This window comes from Vigna radiata, chromosome 5 (genome assembly GCF_000741045.1).
Source record: "Vigna radiata var. radiata cultivar VC1973A chromosome 5, Vradiata_ver6, whole genome shotgun sequence".
Lineage (NCBI taxonomy): Eukaryota > Viridiplantae > Streptophyta > Magnoliopsida > Fabales > Fabaceae > Vigna > Vigna radiata.
In genome coordinates this window covers 34,542,368-34,560,195 of record NC_028355.1, presented here as the reverse complement: position 1 = coordinate 34,560,195, position 17,828 = coordinate 34,542,368, and the positions used below count along the sequence as shown (strand labels likewise).

General features: G+C 29.7%; 1 protein-coding gene across 2 annotated transcripts; it reads left to right on the top strand.

Annotated features, from left to right (window-relative positions):
- Nucleotides 1-7,038: 7,038 nt before the first annotated feature.
- LOC106762811 (probable beta-1,3-galactosyltransferase 2) lies at nucleotides 7,039-10,882 on the top strand. Of its 2 annotated transcripts, none has more exons than XM_014646884.2 (11): nucleotides 7,039-7,493; nucleotides 8,484-8,583; nucleotides 8,730-8,803; nucleotides 8,893-9,104; nucleotides 9,224-9,287; nucleotides 9,397-9,469; nucleotides 9,612-9,732; nucleotides 9,850-9,937; nucleotides 10,018-10,143; nucleotides 10,227-10,336; nucleotides 10,419-10,882. In XM_014646884.2, the coding sequence occupies exons 1-11, from the start codon at nucleotides 7,384-7,386 to the stop codon at nucleotides 10,565-10,567; spliced, it is 1,227 nt and encodes a 408-aa protein (XP_014502370.1). In that variant the 5' UTR covers nucleotides 7,039-7,383; the 3' UTR covers nucleotides 10,568-10,882. The 2 variants fall into 2 exon arrangements, with proteins under 2 accessions (XP_014502370.1, XP_014502371.1); XM_014646885.2 differs by having other exon boundaries at nucleotides 7,040-7,493; nucleotides 8,487-8,583.
- The last annotated feature ends 6,946 nt before the right edge of the window (nucleotides 10,883-17,828 follow it).

The following is a 17,828-nucleotide window of genomic DNA, read 5'->3' as shown; positions in this document are numbered from 1 at the left end:
TTTTAATTATTTAAAATATATTTAAAAACATTATTTATAAATTATAAAAGATTTTAAATATTAAAAAAATTAAAAATAAAAATAAAAAGTGAAAAGTGAGGGGGTTGCACGACTTTAATAATAGAAGTCGTCAAACCTCCATACGACTTCGTTTGTTTTTTATTTTTTTTTTGTTAAAAATGTCTTGGTAATCGATTACCAGATACTTATAATCGATTACCATGCTTAAAGTCAAATGAACAGAAGTCGTGCAGGGGTAGCACGACTTCACTTTTTGCCTATTTTCGTAATATTATAGGCAAATTTGCCTACGGGGTTAAAAAACCCCATGTTCACTCTCATATATGATTTAACTAATAGTAAGATATTTTTCATAAAATCATTTAGACTTGGTATTGTAATTATTATTGACATCACGAGGGTGAGTGCCCACAAAAGTAATAGAATTTTGTTGACGAGTTGGTGTTGAGGCATGACAAGCTGGAATGTTATGTGTAGCATATGAAGGAGCAGATGAAATTATAAGGCATACTTAACTTTTATAATATTCCTATCTAATTGTTCCCCACACCCTACCCTTATAATACATAACATGTGAAACTATTTCTATCCACAAAACTATATCACATGCACTTCCTCACTACCCTACTCTCTTTTCTTAACGTGCTTTCACCACATGCATCACTGCACATAAACTTCCAATTGGCCCCTTCACGTAATCATTACTTTCTTAAATCTAACAACATGCACGTAACATATATAACACACCATTAATTCCCTCTTATTTTTTCATTTCTTTATGCTCATAATTTCAATCTACGATCTCATTTCAACTACATAAACTCCATCTTGCAAGATTATTTTTAAATTATCATGTCTAGAGGCATTTTGAAATTTATATAAATCTTAAAATAAGATGTTTTTAGTTGTGTGCTTAGTTTTTTTCTTGTATTTTATTTAGGCCTTGTTCATTTGAGTGGATTTGAGGGAGAGTAATTGAGTGGATTTGAAGATAATTTTTGTTGTTTTTTATTTGAGTGAATTTAGAGATAAACAAGAATAGATTTGGAAGTAAAGTTTGTGAGAATTAGTGTAAGATTTAATTTATGTGACAGATTAAAAAAATTTACTTCCAAATCCACTGTCACTGATATCCAAATTTATTCAAATAAACAACAACAAAAATCTATCTTCAAATCCTCTCAATTACTCTCTCCCATATTCACTCAAGTGAATAAAGCCTAGGGTTTGACCTGGATATTTATTTTGATAAATTATAGACATTTTATTCTAATTGCATGTGATCATGTACTAATGAACATGTTTAGATGATGGCTGGAGCTTAATTAATTAGTTTGGAGATCAGTTTAAGCAACATGTAGGTGGTTGGTCAAGAGGAGTACAATGTCGAGCATGGCAGATTTTTTTTTTCTTTCACTTTTCAGCTTTTTGTTATAAATTTCATATAAAATTAGGTGGTGGTGCAATTGATTCTCGTCTCTCATTTAGTTGGCTTACTGTCTTATCAATTTTTTCTATAAGAATTAAATCATCTGTATCAAAACATTATTTTCCTTATAATATCTCAACATGTATTTTTTTTTAATTCAATAATAACAAGTAAAAAAAGACCCGTTTGCAAACTTTGTGAATAAAGTAAGGATTAACATTGAAAATTATAACTGTTAACTTTTGGTTAAATATAAAATTTCACATCAAAGTTTATTTTTTCACTTGGTACGTAATTAATATTTCTTCACTTGAAAGTAATATAACAATTTATTTTTTTCATTTTTCTCGGAAATAAGGATTTGTTTTTTATTGTTAGATATTTATTCTTTGATATGCCTCACGAAACAAATGTCAATATTAATAAAAAGCCAAAGTAGATTGAAAAAAAAATATATTGTTTTACTTACAAGCATGTAATTTTAACAACTTTTGAAAAGTTTAGTTTTTTTAAATAATTAAAATTTAAAATTAAACTCCTTAATTGAGACCAAAATACTATTGTTTTTTCCTTTATTATCTGGTCCTGTATGGTGTACCTCGATAACAAATATGTACTTAAGAATCTTAATTGAGTAATATTGAAGCATCGTATATTGAACCCTTAAGCATGTTTATAATGAAAAAAAAAATACAATCATATGACGTACTCAGAATAAAAAATTAAGAAGCATTAAAAAATATAAAATGATGAACAGAAACGTTTAACGTAGCAGACTCTTCTGATATTCTATTCGAACCAATGAAGATGGATCCGAATAAATAGATGGAAATGATTATTAATCTAATTAATCTAATCCAAGTACATTCGTAAACTTCAACATTAACAATAGGATAATAATATTTAAAAAATATTTTTTTGACAGCATTTGAATATCATTTGTCATTTTATGATTGATCCAAAATTATTCCACAATTAATAATAATAATCATAAATATCACCACAAAACCAATCATAAAAATAATATTCAAACATTATAAAAGAAATGTTATCTAAGTATCATTATCCTTAACATTATTCAGAAACAAAATACTTTATGTTTTCCGAGAGGATTAATTATCCCAATACTTTAGGAGTCATGTAAGAGTGAACCTTTTAGCTTAGACGTAATGACGAAAATGGCCTCGATCCACAGAACGAAGATGTTTCCGTGTGTCAAGGGATGTCTCTTTTCATTGGCTCAGGAAACGTCAGATTCCGTGAGATCTCACCTAATTATGACACGTGTAGGTCATCCTCGTGATGTTAGCCACTTGATTGCCTTTTACAGTACCCACGTGAGTCGGAAACGCAATATGTCACGTGAGTAATGTCGAGGCTTGGGTCCCATCCAACTGTAGTGCGCCACGTTGCGTGCTACTAAATCTGGCTCACGTGTCCATTGTCGGTATTCAATAAAACAATCTAAAGATGAATTTAACGAAACTTATAGTTGTTTTAAGATTGTATTTAATTTTTTAAAAGACATTTTCTTTCTTAATTTTTTGTAAAACTTGAAATTAATTTTTCAGCAAAACTTTTAATTAATTTAACTTTTTAATTTAAAAATGTGTGAATATGAAAATTCAACTTACACAATTAATTTTGTGATTTCTTTTAGTATGCTAGTTAATTTGAAAATGTTGTATGTATTACCTTAAGGGAAACACGCATTTATAATTTCCTAGTATGAATCTAGGTATTGAATTGATTAGAGATAAAAAAATTTAAATATTTCATAAAAAAGTAATTTATAAACTTATTATTTTAAAATTATTAGTTGAAGGTTATATTAATTTTGTATGTAGATTAAACTCGTATTTTATTGATATTAGATCTTTTTCAAGATTTTCAATAAAAAAATTGTCAGTATCATCATAGTCAAAATAATAAATTTTTATTTTCAGTGAAATAATTATTCAAATAATATGATATGTGATTATATATGAATTAATTGCCTTATTGTATGTGACGATAATATGAGTATTATTATTATTATTATTATTGATAATATGTATACTTTTATGTCTAATTTAGTTAGTTCACCTGTTTAAGGTCGGAGTGAAACCAAGTTTTTAGATAATATTTTATTTATAATTTTATTTATTTTTACATGTATTTTAATTTTGAAGACTTCTAGATCAATAGATCTCTGTATGGCTAAATAATTTTTTTGTATAATATACTTACATATACATGTTGTAGTAATATATATAATACATTTTCTACTACCATGATAATTCCCTTAGTTTTCCCTAAGGTTAATTTTACGTTCGAATAGTTATTATTATTATTTTTTATCAAAAATGATGTTTTTCATATATTTAATTTTTTTTATATATTATTTTTAAGATACAATTTTCAATTTTAATATGCTCATTATGTAACAACAATCAATTTTAATTAGAGTTTCGTACTTTTATAATATTCTTCATAAAATATAGAATAAATATGACTATAATTAGCTAAACGGATTATTATAAAATATAGAATAAATATAGAGTTAGTACATTTGATTACTTATATTTTTCACTTTAAAACGAAATTTCTTTCATCACAACAAGAAAGAAAAGTATTGGAAAAGAAAAATGAAATTCTTACCTTGGTTTGCTAAGTTAGAAACAGAAACAGAAGACGTACTTTTTCTCTCATGACCTGACACATTAAGCTCACCACCCAAAAGCAAAAGAATATACAATAGGTTAGTTATTGTACTATATACCTGTATAGGTCACTATGATTGGTCTAATCTACCATCGCTGCAATTAGTTTATTATCTGTAAGTAAGCAAGCTTAAATAAACTAATGTATCACGTTACTAAATGGATAATGATACTTTGACTTTTAACATCGACTACATGTCATTCTGTTCAAATCATAATCAATAATAATAATTATAAATATAATCTTAAATCAATCACAAAATGATACGTAAATAATGTTTAAATATTATAAAAAGTTATCTGAATATATTTTATTTTGTAAATACGGTAGATAAGATATTTTGATGTTTACAATATATAAAGAAAAAGATTCCTTTGTATTTCTGAGCAATTAATGAGGTTCAGAAGAGACACTGTAGGGTTAAGCCAACTCTGTTCCCATGCATGCACATGTTTGTCTTGTCTCTGTGATTCCATTGCTGTGAATATGAAATTAGCAATGATATTATTTTACTGAATATTATTGATACTATTCTCATATTTTTAATTACTAGAAAAAAAAGTTACACTGACATAAAAATAAATCATGCAACATTGGGAACCTTTATTACTGGGTCACTGTCCGTAATCTCTTTGCTCTTTATTCTTTAAGCACATAAACTTTTTATCCTGAAAAATCAAAAAAAGAAAAAAAAATCACGACAATATGCACATGTCTTTGTCAAGGATACCAAACCATGTTATGCTTATTACTCAAAGCAAAAGTGGAAAAAAATAAATAAAGAAGATGACCTTTTTAAGTGTTTGACATAGTTTGTTGTCTCAATATATTCCTACATTTGAATAATTCACAATGCTTAATTAAGTAAAATAGGTGCATAATTAGAAACCTCACTTGCTTTTTTTCTTTTTGGAAAATAAGTTCATTTAAATAACCCTACTCAAGTATATATGATTATTAACTATTGTAGATGGAATTTTTTATTTAAATATCAACACTTAATTAGCCTTTTGATGTTAAATTATATTAAAGGATAATAATACTTAAACAATATTTTTTTTGACAATATTTACACATCATTTACGTATTATGATTGATCTAAAATTACTTTACAATTAATATTAATAATCATAAATTCTACCATTAATCAATCACAAAACGACATATAAATAATATTCATATATTATAAAAAAAATTATCTAAATATGATTATCTATACTAAACCTAAAATTCTGGTAAGAATTATGAAGGATGAAATTGTCCTTTTGAGAAATTGCATGGAGGAACATGAACGCGTGTCATGGGATGGTTTCCAAGGCACATATTCTGCAGAAAAAGTGGCCAGAAATGACAGTGGAGAATCATGTGTGTTGAATTTATATATTTCCTAGAAATATTTCTCTATTTGTAAATAGTTCTGCTAACTATTTTTTTTAAATCTATTGAAAATTATTTATAAAACACAATTGAAATTATGAAGAAGTGGATTTTTTGTCATTTTAATTAAAGAAATTTGTTTATTTCATTTAGTAATCTGTGCCCTTAACAACCCTTAACAAAAGTAATTACTTTTTGAACTGGGAAAATTAAGACAGCTTAATTAAAACCCTTGAGCTAGTTTATATAGTTTTCATTACCTGAAATGTTTCTTCTACTTATTGGTTTTCATTAAAGAAATTTACATTTCTTTTATATTTAAAGGAATAAAGGAATAAGCACAACTTTTCTGTACAGGTATAAATTCTTATCACATACAAAATTAGCATAAAAAGTTTATTACATTTTTTAAAATATTTCATTTATTTAAGTTTTCAGTGATTTAAATTCATACAGATAGATAAATGAAAATATTGACATTTCATGATTATTTTTAAAATGAAAAGATATACTCTCAAATAAAAAATCAATTTCGTATGTATTTTTGGTGAACTTTCTTGCTCACGTGTTAGGAGAGAACACAACAAAACATTATGTCCCACGAGCTGAATCTGATATTATAATCTAATCTAATTTCCTTACATTTTTTTATGTTAAAAACAATTTAAATCACAATTAATTAAAAAATTAGGTTTAAACCATTTAGTTGTCTCTATTTTCGGAAAGTTTTCCCATTTTCATCTCTGTCTTATTCGAATCTCCAATTGAGTCCCTGTAAGTATTAATTTCAATCAATTAAGCCCCTGCCGTTAAATTTAATTAATAAGATTAACTTTTTGGACAACTGGGAGGATGACCTGTTAATTTCTATAAATGTGACCTATTTAGAGTTGAAAGGTGGCATGAATTGAGTTCCATAAGTGCTAATTTCAATCAATTTCAACTCTAATTCATGCCAAATTTCAATTCTAAATAGGCCACATGTACAGAAATTAACAGGTCATCCTTCTAGCTGTGTAAAAAAGTTAACCCCTTTAACTAAATTTAACGGCAGGGAGTTAATTGATTGAAATTAGCACTTATAGAAACTCAATTGGGATTCTAATAAGATGAGGATCAAAATGGAAAAACCTCCCAAAAATAGGGACAACTAAATGGTTTAAACCAAAAAATTATTATTTTCAAAAGATGAATGATCCATGTCAATATACTCTTAAAACAAATTAGAGGTTATTATGTATAAAACTTTAAGCATAACACCATAACAAACTGGAATTAGAAACTAGTTATTAAATTAAATAAAAAGAAATTTTGACATGTTGACGAGTTGAGTGAATGATATGTTGTTAGTTGAAAAATGGGTGAGGATATAGACACAGAGATTGAGAAAGAAGGGAGTGATCATGTGATGGGAAAAACACAGTTACTGAACTGTCATTAAATTAAGGATGGCCCCGACAGGGACGGTTTGGTAATATGCTATTATAAAACTGGGCGGTTAGGAAGTCAGTCTTCTCACTTCTCTTCTTCTTCAACTTCCTTTACCAGCAAACACAAACACACACACCCCAAAGAGAGAGAGAGAGAGAACATAGCTACACAAAGCAAAGCATAGCGTGGCATAGGATAAAGAAAGGAACAAAGTAGAATCCTAAACCAAAACAGAGCACCTCTCTGTTTTTATTCTCTCTCTCCTCGCCTCTTGTTCTTTTCTCCCAAGGTGCCCACTTCCAAATTTTCTTCCTTTTCTGCACCTTTGGCTGCCTCTTGCAATTTGGTTCGTGATTTTTAACATGGGTTTTTCTTGCTGAGTGCAAAGTTGCAAGATTTTTTTTTGAAGAGTGTATAAAACAATGACTTGGAAAAGCAGGGGAGACTTGCTTCCCAAAAGTGTTATGTCTAAGAAATGGGTGATTTTTCTCTGTATTGGAAGCTTCTGTGCTGGGATGGTCTTCACCAACAGGTATATCAATTCTCTGTTTTTTCTGTCTCCTTATTTTGATTGATAGTTTCTTCAGGGCTTTCTAGATTCTGTTTAGTCCTGTTCATCATATATTTCAGGCTCTCAGATCCTTATAATGAAGGTCAAGATTCAGCTGGTTTTTAATTCCTTGTTTAATTCATCGAATTTAGGGTGTGTGTTTATTTTTGTTTACATGTTTCCAGTTTTTATGAATTCAGTCTTAAGTCAACTCATACTTTTCTCACCATAGTTCAGTATATGAAAACCCAAAGAAGAAGTGGAATGGATCTGTATTGGATAATCATGAATGAAAGATCCTATCCATTTCAGTTTTCGGTTGAAATTTCCATATCTTCTTTAATATCACTGACTACAAAATTTTAATGACATGTGAATTCTGCTCTCACATAACACTCTGCTCGGCTCAACATCTTTCAATTTTTGCCAACAATCAAGTCCATGTTCAGTTTTCACCGTTGATGTTCGAGATCCTAACAGCAAGTTTACCTGAATAGTTCCTTTTTGTGGATGAAAAAGAAATCACTGGTTTATCTTAGTTACAGCACACATCACTTGCTTGTCATATCATTCTCACTAATCAATGGGGAAGAAGACCTCTGACATGTAATAATTGATTGACACTCTTAGTCTTTCCTATGGTAGTTGCAACTGAAGCACTTATTTTTATATTTACAAGTTGGTGAAACGTTGAATGATGGACCTTTTGTTTTGGGATCTGCCTTCTTGTTAAATAGCGATGGTCCAACATATTTGGGGGTGCTTCGGTTTTTTAAATTGCATCTATTTTTGTACTTGCACATCATAATAGACTATTTTTTAGTTCAACGTTCATAGTTTTTTTAACAGCTTAACATATTTATTTGTTCTCAGGTTCTGATTTGACTATAACGTATCATGTTTATGTACCTACTGCGGTACTTTGTTACACAGTTATTGTGGTGCTTTGCTTATATGAAATTTAATGCGTAGCAGGATGTGGACTATGCCTGAACCTAAAGGACTTGGACGAACAACAGCCATGGAAGCTGAAAAATTGAATGTAGTTTCAGAGGGTTGTAATACAAGAATTGTAAGCAATTGTTACATTTTTCCCCTGCTTGATCAGTTTTGATAGTTACTTGGTAGTTCTCAAAGACAGTATAGCTTGAATTTAATGTTTCGGGTATGATGTAAAATCATGTGAAATTCCTATGTTTGTGTGCTTGTCTCCCTCAGTTGCAAGAGAAGGAAGTGAAGCGTGAAAGTAAAGGAATCTATAGAGAGGTTTCCAAGACACAAAATGCCATACAGTGAGTTATACTTATGTTATCATTGGTAGTAGTTTATTTTATTTAATTGTTGTTTTTATGCTAAAGATGTGTAATTGCATGGAATGTAGAACCCTTGATAAGACTATTTCAAACTTGGAGATGGAATTAGCAGCTGCAAAGGCAGCTCAGGAGTCTATACGAAGTGGTGCTCCAGTACCAGCAAATATCAAGATGAGTGAATCATCTGGCAGAAGAAGGTACCTAATGGTCGTAGGAATCAACACTGCTTTCAGCAGCAGAAAAAGAAGAGACTCAGTTCGTGAGACATGGATGCCACAAGGTTCATAATTGCATGATTTTTCGTCCTTTCTTCCCAGTTATTTCTTGTTGGTACTTTTTTTTTCTACTTTTTTGCCCTTAGTTTCTTATTATGTGCTCTCGTGATAAAATGGTAAATAGGTGAGAAAAGAAAGAAGCTAGAGGAAGAGAAGGGCATTATCATCCGATTTGTAATTGGTCATAGGTGCATATCTCAGCTCTCTTGCTTTTAGTTTAATCTCAGGTGCACTAGTATCATAAATTAATTGATACAATCTCAGGTGAACCTTTTTATTTTTCCTTTCTGTCACCAGTGCCACATCAGGGGGTATCCTAGACAGAGCAATTGAAGCAGAAGATAAGAAGCATGGAGATTTTCTGAGACTGGTAATGGTCCTGTTTGTCTCTTTTTCACTCATATTGTCTCAACTTGAATAAACACTTGACAAAGCAGCATGATCTCATTTATTTCAAGGAAAGATTAAAAGATACGCAACAGTTCTGAAATCTGAGTGCTTTGATTCTGCAGGATCATGTTGAGGGATACCTTGAATTGTCAGCAAAGACAAGGACCTACTTTGCCACTGCTGTTAACTTATGGGATGCTGACTTCTATATCAAAGTTGATGACGATGTTCACGTAAATATAGGTATGTAAGCTTTCTCAATCTCTCATAAACTAACCTCCCATGAGGAGTTTGTGATTAAAATGGTTGGATTCTTGTTCCATGCCATGCATATCACAACAATATTCACTCTTTTTTCAGCGACACTAGGACAAACTCTAGTGAGACACCGATCAAAACCACGGGTGTACATTGGATGCATGAAATCTGGGCCTGTTCTTTCTCAAAAGTGAGGATCTTTTTCTGTTATCCTTATACAAACATGTACCACTTTCATTTGTATGTTCTTACTTGCCGACTTTCTTGCAGAGGGGTAAGGTACCACGAGCCAGAATACTGGAAATTTGGTGAGGCTGGAAACAAGTATTTCCGTCATGCCACGGGACAGTTGTATGCCATTTCAAAAGATCTGGCTACATACATTTCAAACAACAAGTGAGTGCTACATATGACTTGTATTGGGAAAAAGCAATTCAAAGAAAACTTATGGCTTAAAAATGTGTATGTCTTTGTATCAGGCACGTTCTCCACAAGTATGCCAATGAGGATGTCTCACTAGGTGCTTGGTTTATTGGACTTGATGTGGACCACATAGATGATCGAAGACTCTGCTGTGGTACACCACCAGGTGAAGATTTATTTCTCAAAATTATTCATTTGGGCAGTTTATTGATTAATTAATAACGTTGGACAACATTTCCATGTGGCAGATTGTGAATGGAAAGCACAGGCAGGAAATGTTTGTGTTGCTTCATTTGATTGGAGTTGCAGTGGAATTTGCAGGTCTGCTGAAAGGATCAAAGAGGTTCACAAGAGATGTGGGGAAGGTGAAAAAGCTTTGTGGAGTGGCTCTTTCTAGAGAATGAATGTTGTTTTTGTTTTTGCATAGTTTTGGGAAAGTATAGAGAATTTTCATTTTACTATAGATGAGGAGAGAGAGAGAAAGAAAGAGTGGAGGAGAAAAAACCAAAAGGAAAGGACTTGAAGGTGATTGAGCATTGGATAGTCCACCCCACCAATTCTTTGATGCTTGATGGGGCACTCTATGTGTTAATAGTTCCATACCTATCAAGCTCCTAATAAATGTAGATATAGATTTGGTTGGATATTGCTCTTTTCTTCCTTTCATTTCTTTAACTTCCTCACATGCAATACCATAAGAGCAAATTCACAATCCTAGAAGAACACTGACCACTTTTTTTTTTTTCTGTCTTCTTAATTATATGCAACAAACACCAAACATAGAATACATTAAATGGTTCCCAATAATAAGGGGAAAAACCAAAAGCTTTTGAAGTTGCAACTTGGCCATTGCCAATTCAAACCTTTTAATTCCCATGAATGGAAATACCTAAACACATTGGACCTTATATCTACTTGATTGTGCCACCTTTTTCTAAGTCATTAAGGCACTTAACACTGTTTCCTAGGAGGTTCTTAGGGTGTTGAAAATTGCAAGTTTCAAACCAATAAAATAAAACATAGGGTGGAGTTAGGTATACCACAATGGGGATGTCACATTGGATGGAAAAACTTTGAAAAGTCTTTCTTTTTTTGGGGTCAACGATTTACAAAAAGTCCAAAGTCAGAAAATTACAAGTTTATTCATCCTCCATCTCCAAGCTCTCTACTCTCTCTCACCAAATGGTGGGCCCAACTACCCTCTCCAACAGATATGGTATAATTGGTAATGAAGTACTGTTAATCGGTTGATTAAATTTACAACTGTGAAAATGGATTACATGAGTTAATTTTGCACATCACGGGTTTGGACCGGATTAGATTTGAAAAAATTGTATTTTTTTTATGCAGATCAAATTTCAACTCGACTTATTTAAATCTGTCTCATGTGAGTTGAATCCGTGCTAAATCGGATTGGTTCACCAACCCACCTACCTAATTTTATTTTATTTTATTAAAATTTAATTTTAATTTTATTAAAAAAAAATATTTATTAGTTCTTTTTCTTGAGATAATTATTTTAAGTTTTATATTTTTAAAATTAATTAAGCACCCATGTTCGGATGAAATTTGTTTAGATTTAAATTATAGAAAATTTATAATTTTTTTTATTTAAAAAATTGTATTTAAATGATTTAGTGAACCAACTTGTTTACTTATCGATCCATAAAACCAAATTTGATTGGTTCACTAAGTGATCAATTCGTGATATACTCAACCGAATTACGCTGGATTAGTAGTTCTAATTGAATTAAAACAATCCTAGGCGTAAAGAAAGGGGTGCAGAAAATGTATTTGAAGAAGACTTGGAGTTGCAACTATCACTTTCTCGTACCAACTGTGGTAATAAGTAAAATGATGCCGTTTTCATTGATGTTATTAAGGTACAACTTTACTGCAGCTGGTACACAACTCCTGCTCACAACCTAATATTTAATTACTAAACACTTACAAACTCAAAACCATGTTTTGTAAAAGGGATCAAAAGACAAAAAGGGGAAAAAACTATGATCATGACTTATAATTTCTGAACGGGGATAATAACGAAGCAACGGAAAATAATAGAAAAATAAAAGGATTTGTAAGTGAAATTTATTCTTTCTTTTTTTAATAATAAGGGTTTCTACTACGTAAATAGTGTGAACTAACAAAGAAGAACTGCTTTAATTAGGCTAAAAATATTTTCACCAACACTTATAAAGCAAATGACTATCCAATCTAATAACTGTTTTCAAAGAATCCCGTTTCAGCGAGTGTTTATAAACTTTAATTTAACTATAAGTGAGTTTAAAGTATTAATAATTTCTTTTTTAATTTCATCTTAAAAGTTTATTTTTTAATAACACCTGATTTAAAATTGCCTAGTCAATAGAACATTATATATTTTATTTGTGGTTACGTGCATTTATATATAATAAATATAACTTTAAAAATTGAAAAAATAATTTTCAAGAAGAGCTGGTAATTTTACATGCTCTCTTGTAAAGAGCGTAGTAAACCTCTTGGTTATTTTTTTAAGTTTTCAACTTGTTGACCGTTATTAAATTCCTACAAAGAAAAAAATTGTCGTTTTTACCATATTTATTATTTTCCACCTATTTTCTTTTTTAATTTTCCTCTTCCGAGTTCCGGAGGACTATATATATACATTTAATAATGTAGAAACATATATTCTTTGTAAAGTATAATGGTATTATGACACGAAATATAAAAGTAAAATATTATAAAAATGTAAATTTTTATATTGTTTTAAAAAATGAAAGTAAAAAGAAATAATATCAAGTAAATGTAAAAAGTTTGAATATGTCAAAAAAAATATTTTTTTTAAAAAGCTATAAGTTCCATTAATAAGATTTGACTGAGAATGTGTTTTTGAAAATAAATACGTTCTTTTAATAATATTTAGATTTAATTAAATTTTGACTATATATTTTTAATTCATGTTGTCTTAATTTCTTTATTTATTAAATATTAAGAAAAATTAACTAAAATTTTGTGTTTTGTTTTTGTCTAATTTGGGTGACAACTTTTATTTTGTCTAATTAATTTTATATATTTTTCTAAAATATATTATATGTATTTAAATATATATATATATATATATATATAATATTTAAAATTATATATATTCGGTTTTAAAGTTTGAGAAATAAATTTATATTAAAATTTAAAATAGAAACTAACTCTAATTTTGGGTTCATGTGTAAAAACTAAAAGTATATTTAATTTATTATTTTGTGTAACTAATGAAAATATTTATAAAAAAATATAAATTTTAATTTATTGATAGATTTTATTACCAATTATTTTCATTCATAATTTAAATTTTAAAATTTTTCAATAAATTTGGTTTTATGGACAAAATTCAGTAAAATTTAATAGAATAATTACAAAAGTTCTTATAGTATTAATTTAATTATAAGTCTAAAAATATTAATATTTTTTTATTTCATCTTAAAAGTGATTTTTAATAACACTTGATATAAAACTAATGGAGACTCGAACTTTATTTTATTGTTATAAGTTGGTTAATCGACGATAAAAAGAATATGCATGTGTAAGATAATATTTATTTTCAACAATTAAATATATTAAAAATATTTTTTATTTGTGTATATCTATGTTTAGTATTAATAGTAGTTTATTATTTATAGCAATCTAATATATTTTCTTAGAAATTGAATTTGTGTATTGGAAGTGTTGGCTAAATTCCATAAGTAATAATAAAGTTTTGAAATGTGGTAGTTATATGTTAGATTCATTAGTATTAGATCTTACAATGTAATCTTAGCTTGTAGGGCTCATTCCATATTACCATGCAATCTTAGCATTCATAAGAAAACAAAATACATAACATTAAATTGGATTCTCATACCTCTTAATTATAATTCTCACCTTGAAACATTCCAATCCAAATTATCTTATAATATTCAATGTGTTAAATAAATTTTACATTTAGAATGAAAAATTAAAGTTATTTTTCTTGATGAAAAAAATATTTGTTATGAATGTTTTACATGAAACTCACAAAAAATGATTTTACTTCTACGTACTTTAATTTATAATGAAAAATTGTAAAAGAAAATATTTATATTGAGTCTGGACTTTACTTATAACCATTTCCATGTATGGAATTATGTAGTTTATGTGTAAAAAAAGGTTTTGTGTGTGTTTTCTAATCGTGAAATAGAAAAACAACTAAACATAATTTAACATTTAAATTATATCACAACTTCCACTTATTTATTAAATATTTTATCCTTTTACTGGATGAAAGAGAAGTAACAGTAAATATTAAGTTAATACTAAAAATGATATTCTTTAATTAGTATTGTCAGTAAACTAAAAAAGAAACAATGAAGAAAACTAAGTGATGTCAACTGCCAAATCAAGGTAATTCCAGAAATCTAAAACATATTCCTTTAGTCATACTTTGGTAAAATTAAGGTACAACATTATCTTATTTCAATACTTTAAATCTTATGTCCACACATTAAATCATTCCTTATAAATCTAAAACATAAATCATAACTTAAATACGTTTCTCTATTTTAAAATTTAATTACAATATAATTTGTATGATAGAAATAAAGATTAAAATTATATATTTTTATCTAAATTATTATGAAATATTATATTTTTTTTCAGATTAAATTATAAAATATTTCATTCTTACATTTTATATAAAAGTTATCTAAAATATCATCATAAAAAAAAGTGAAAGTTATATTATAATTTATTATAAATTTTGTTTCTCATGTGAAAAATATTATACATGTTATTAGGAAAAAATATTTATATAACTTACATAAAATAAAATGATAAAATATTTTATAATTTAATTTAAGAAGAAAACACAATTTTATTTGCCGATAAAACACATATTTTATATATAGTAGATTTTATTTTCTTGTATACCCATTTGTTTTTCAATTTTCTTTTTTAACTAACTATTATTTTAAACTTAAATAATTATATTCTTTTTTTTAAATAACTGTTATTTTAAATTTAATTTTTTTAAAGTTAAAATGATTATTTTACTATTTTATTATTCTAGACCACTGTCCATTTACATTTATTTATTTTTTAAAATTAAATTAATTATTTGCAATAAAAAAAAAAGAAGACACTAAGTCGCGTAGCACCTGTTTTCCCTCATAAATTATAAAACTAAGCATATAAAATAGGTTTAATGTTTCAGTAGATTCTTATTTTTGTTCGGTATCTCAAATAGGTCTCTTTTTTTTTTCGACGTCTCGATTGGATCCTTATTTTATAAAAATTGTATCAATCAGACCCTTACCGTTAAATTAGACCTAACGGTATTAGTTTTAAGTTGACGTGGCACGATTAGACTATATTTTTAATTGATGTGGCTAAATGACGTAGATTTTGATTATTTTAAAATTAAAAATTAGGGAAAATTTTGGGATCCTTGTGCCATGTCAAGCTTGATGGCATCAATAACGGATTAAACAACGTCGACGACGAGGGGCGTGAGAAGCAAGAAGTACTAGCTCATGATCTTGTGCTGAGAAAGGTGCTAGCGAGACGGTGGGGTGAATGCTATGGGAGAGTTGGAGGCACTGTTTAAAAAAATTAAAAGACACATTTTGTTTCTGGGTGTGGCGAAGTATTGTAGAAGGTGTGTAGTGTGTTGTTAATCTATGTTTGAAGAAAACCTTATCTGATCTTAGGTTCATCCTCAATCTTGTGTGAAATAGGAGGGTCATGGAAGAAGCACCATGGGAACAGAGGCTGCAAGCCTTAACCCGTATCCTTACAAGCCCCACAACCACTCCATCCCTCCACTCCCAACTCTTCATCGCCACCCAAATCCCCTGCTACATCAATTGGGACTACCCTCCCTTTCTCTACTCCAACCCCAACATTATCAGAACATGGCTTCGCTCATTCTTCCTCAAAAGGCTCTTGGGAATCGCACATCCTCAAACCTCTTGGCGATCTAAGTGCCCTTTCCATCAACCCCAACCCTTGATTCTCGCACAAGGACTCCACCAGCCCACTTGGGAACCCCAACAAAAAAAGAGCTTATGTTAGGAAGAGAATGACTCCACGATCTGCTTGGCGATTGATGATAATGACCCACCATTTCCATTTCTAGGGGCCCCTGTTTAAAAAGACTTGACCTTTATGGCACACTATGTGTTTTTTCGTTGCAAGAAAGAGACTTTTAAATGGGGTTCTTCTTCAAGGGCACGAGGGTTGGGGTTTATCTGCCATAAGGGGGTCTCGCCGCCATAAGATATGCTCTCATCACCACTGCGTACACTCTCGACAATGGAGGAGGTGGAGGGACCATGTTGGACGAGTCCATTGGGAATGCTTCTTTGGTGTCACTATCAACCTCGCGAGCGTCACGCGCGACCCTCAAACTTGGTGGTGGCGCGTTCTGCTTGTGTGGTTGTGCATGGGCAGATGGTGGTTATGTTGCCGATTGATAGTGGCGAGGCACGAGAATGTAGACTGACCCTGATTCTAGGTTTCTCTGTGATTGGGTTTTCCTCTACAGGTTGACAAAGGTGGTGATGGCTCGCGGTGCTCTAGCGATGGTGGATGGAGAAGATGAACGGAGGTTTGTGAACAAATCAACTCCTTCATAGCTTTTACCTTGTTTTATTCTCAAGTTTAGTGTGTTTTGTAGTTTTCTTGTGTTTTATTTAGTATATGCTTGTTTTTATCTCTAATCTCTTTGTTTGAGTGTGTGAAATAAAAGAATAGGAAGAAATTCTAGTGGAGGAAAACAAGCAAGAACTCAAGGGAACAACTCACCCAGTGGTGGCGAGCGTGATTGATGCGTTGTGGTGGTTCTCTGTTTTTCTGCATATGCGTTAATGGCGGAGGCGCGAGGGTTTGGTTGCAATTGGGTTTTCTGGGTGTTGGTAGCACGACAGGGTGGTGACAACTAGGATTGTTGGTGGCACGTAGAAGTGGTCGGGCGACGGTGTCGTGATGGTCTTTGGGTTGGATTTGCAGGTGTGTGGTGATTACTGTAGGGGCGACCTGAAGATTGACAGTAGTGGTGACCTGAGAGACATGTCAAAATATAATAAATTCCACGTCATTTAAAAATCGATGACAATGCCATGTCAACTTAACACTAACACCGTTAGGTCCAATTTAACGGTAAAGATCTAATTGATGTAATTTTCGCAAAAATAAAGATCTAATTGAAACTTTAAAAAAGAAAGAGACCTATTTAAGATACTGGACAAAAATAGGGATCTACCGAAACATTAAATCTATAAAATAAATATTTCTCCTAACCTAAAATCAATAATGAACACAGTAGAATGTTAATTTGAGTAATTCATTTTTGTTTTCATGGTCACATTGTATTTTAAAAATATACTTTTGATTCTCACAAATTTTTTATATTTATTTTATGTAATTATTTTTTAAATTTTTTTCTTTTTTGAAACTACACAAATTTATTTTTTATAATCATTTTATCTTTATATCAAATTTAAACATGTATCAGGGTGCTCATAACATATTTTTACATTTCTTTAATATACAGTATAAAAATAAAATAATCATATAAAAACAAATTTTTATAATTTTTTGAGAAAAGTAAAAAGAAAATATCAAAGTATATATATATATATATATATATATATATATATATATATATATAT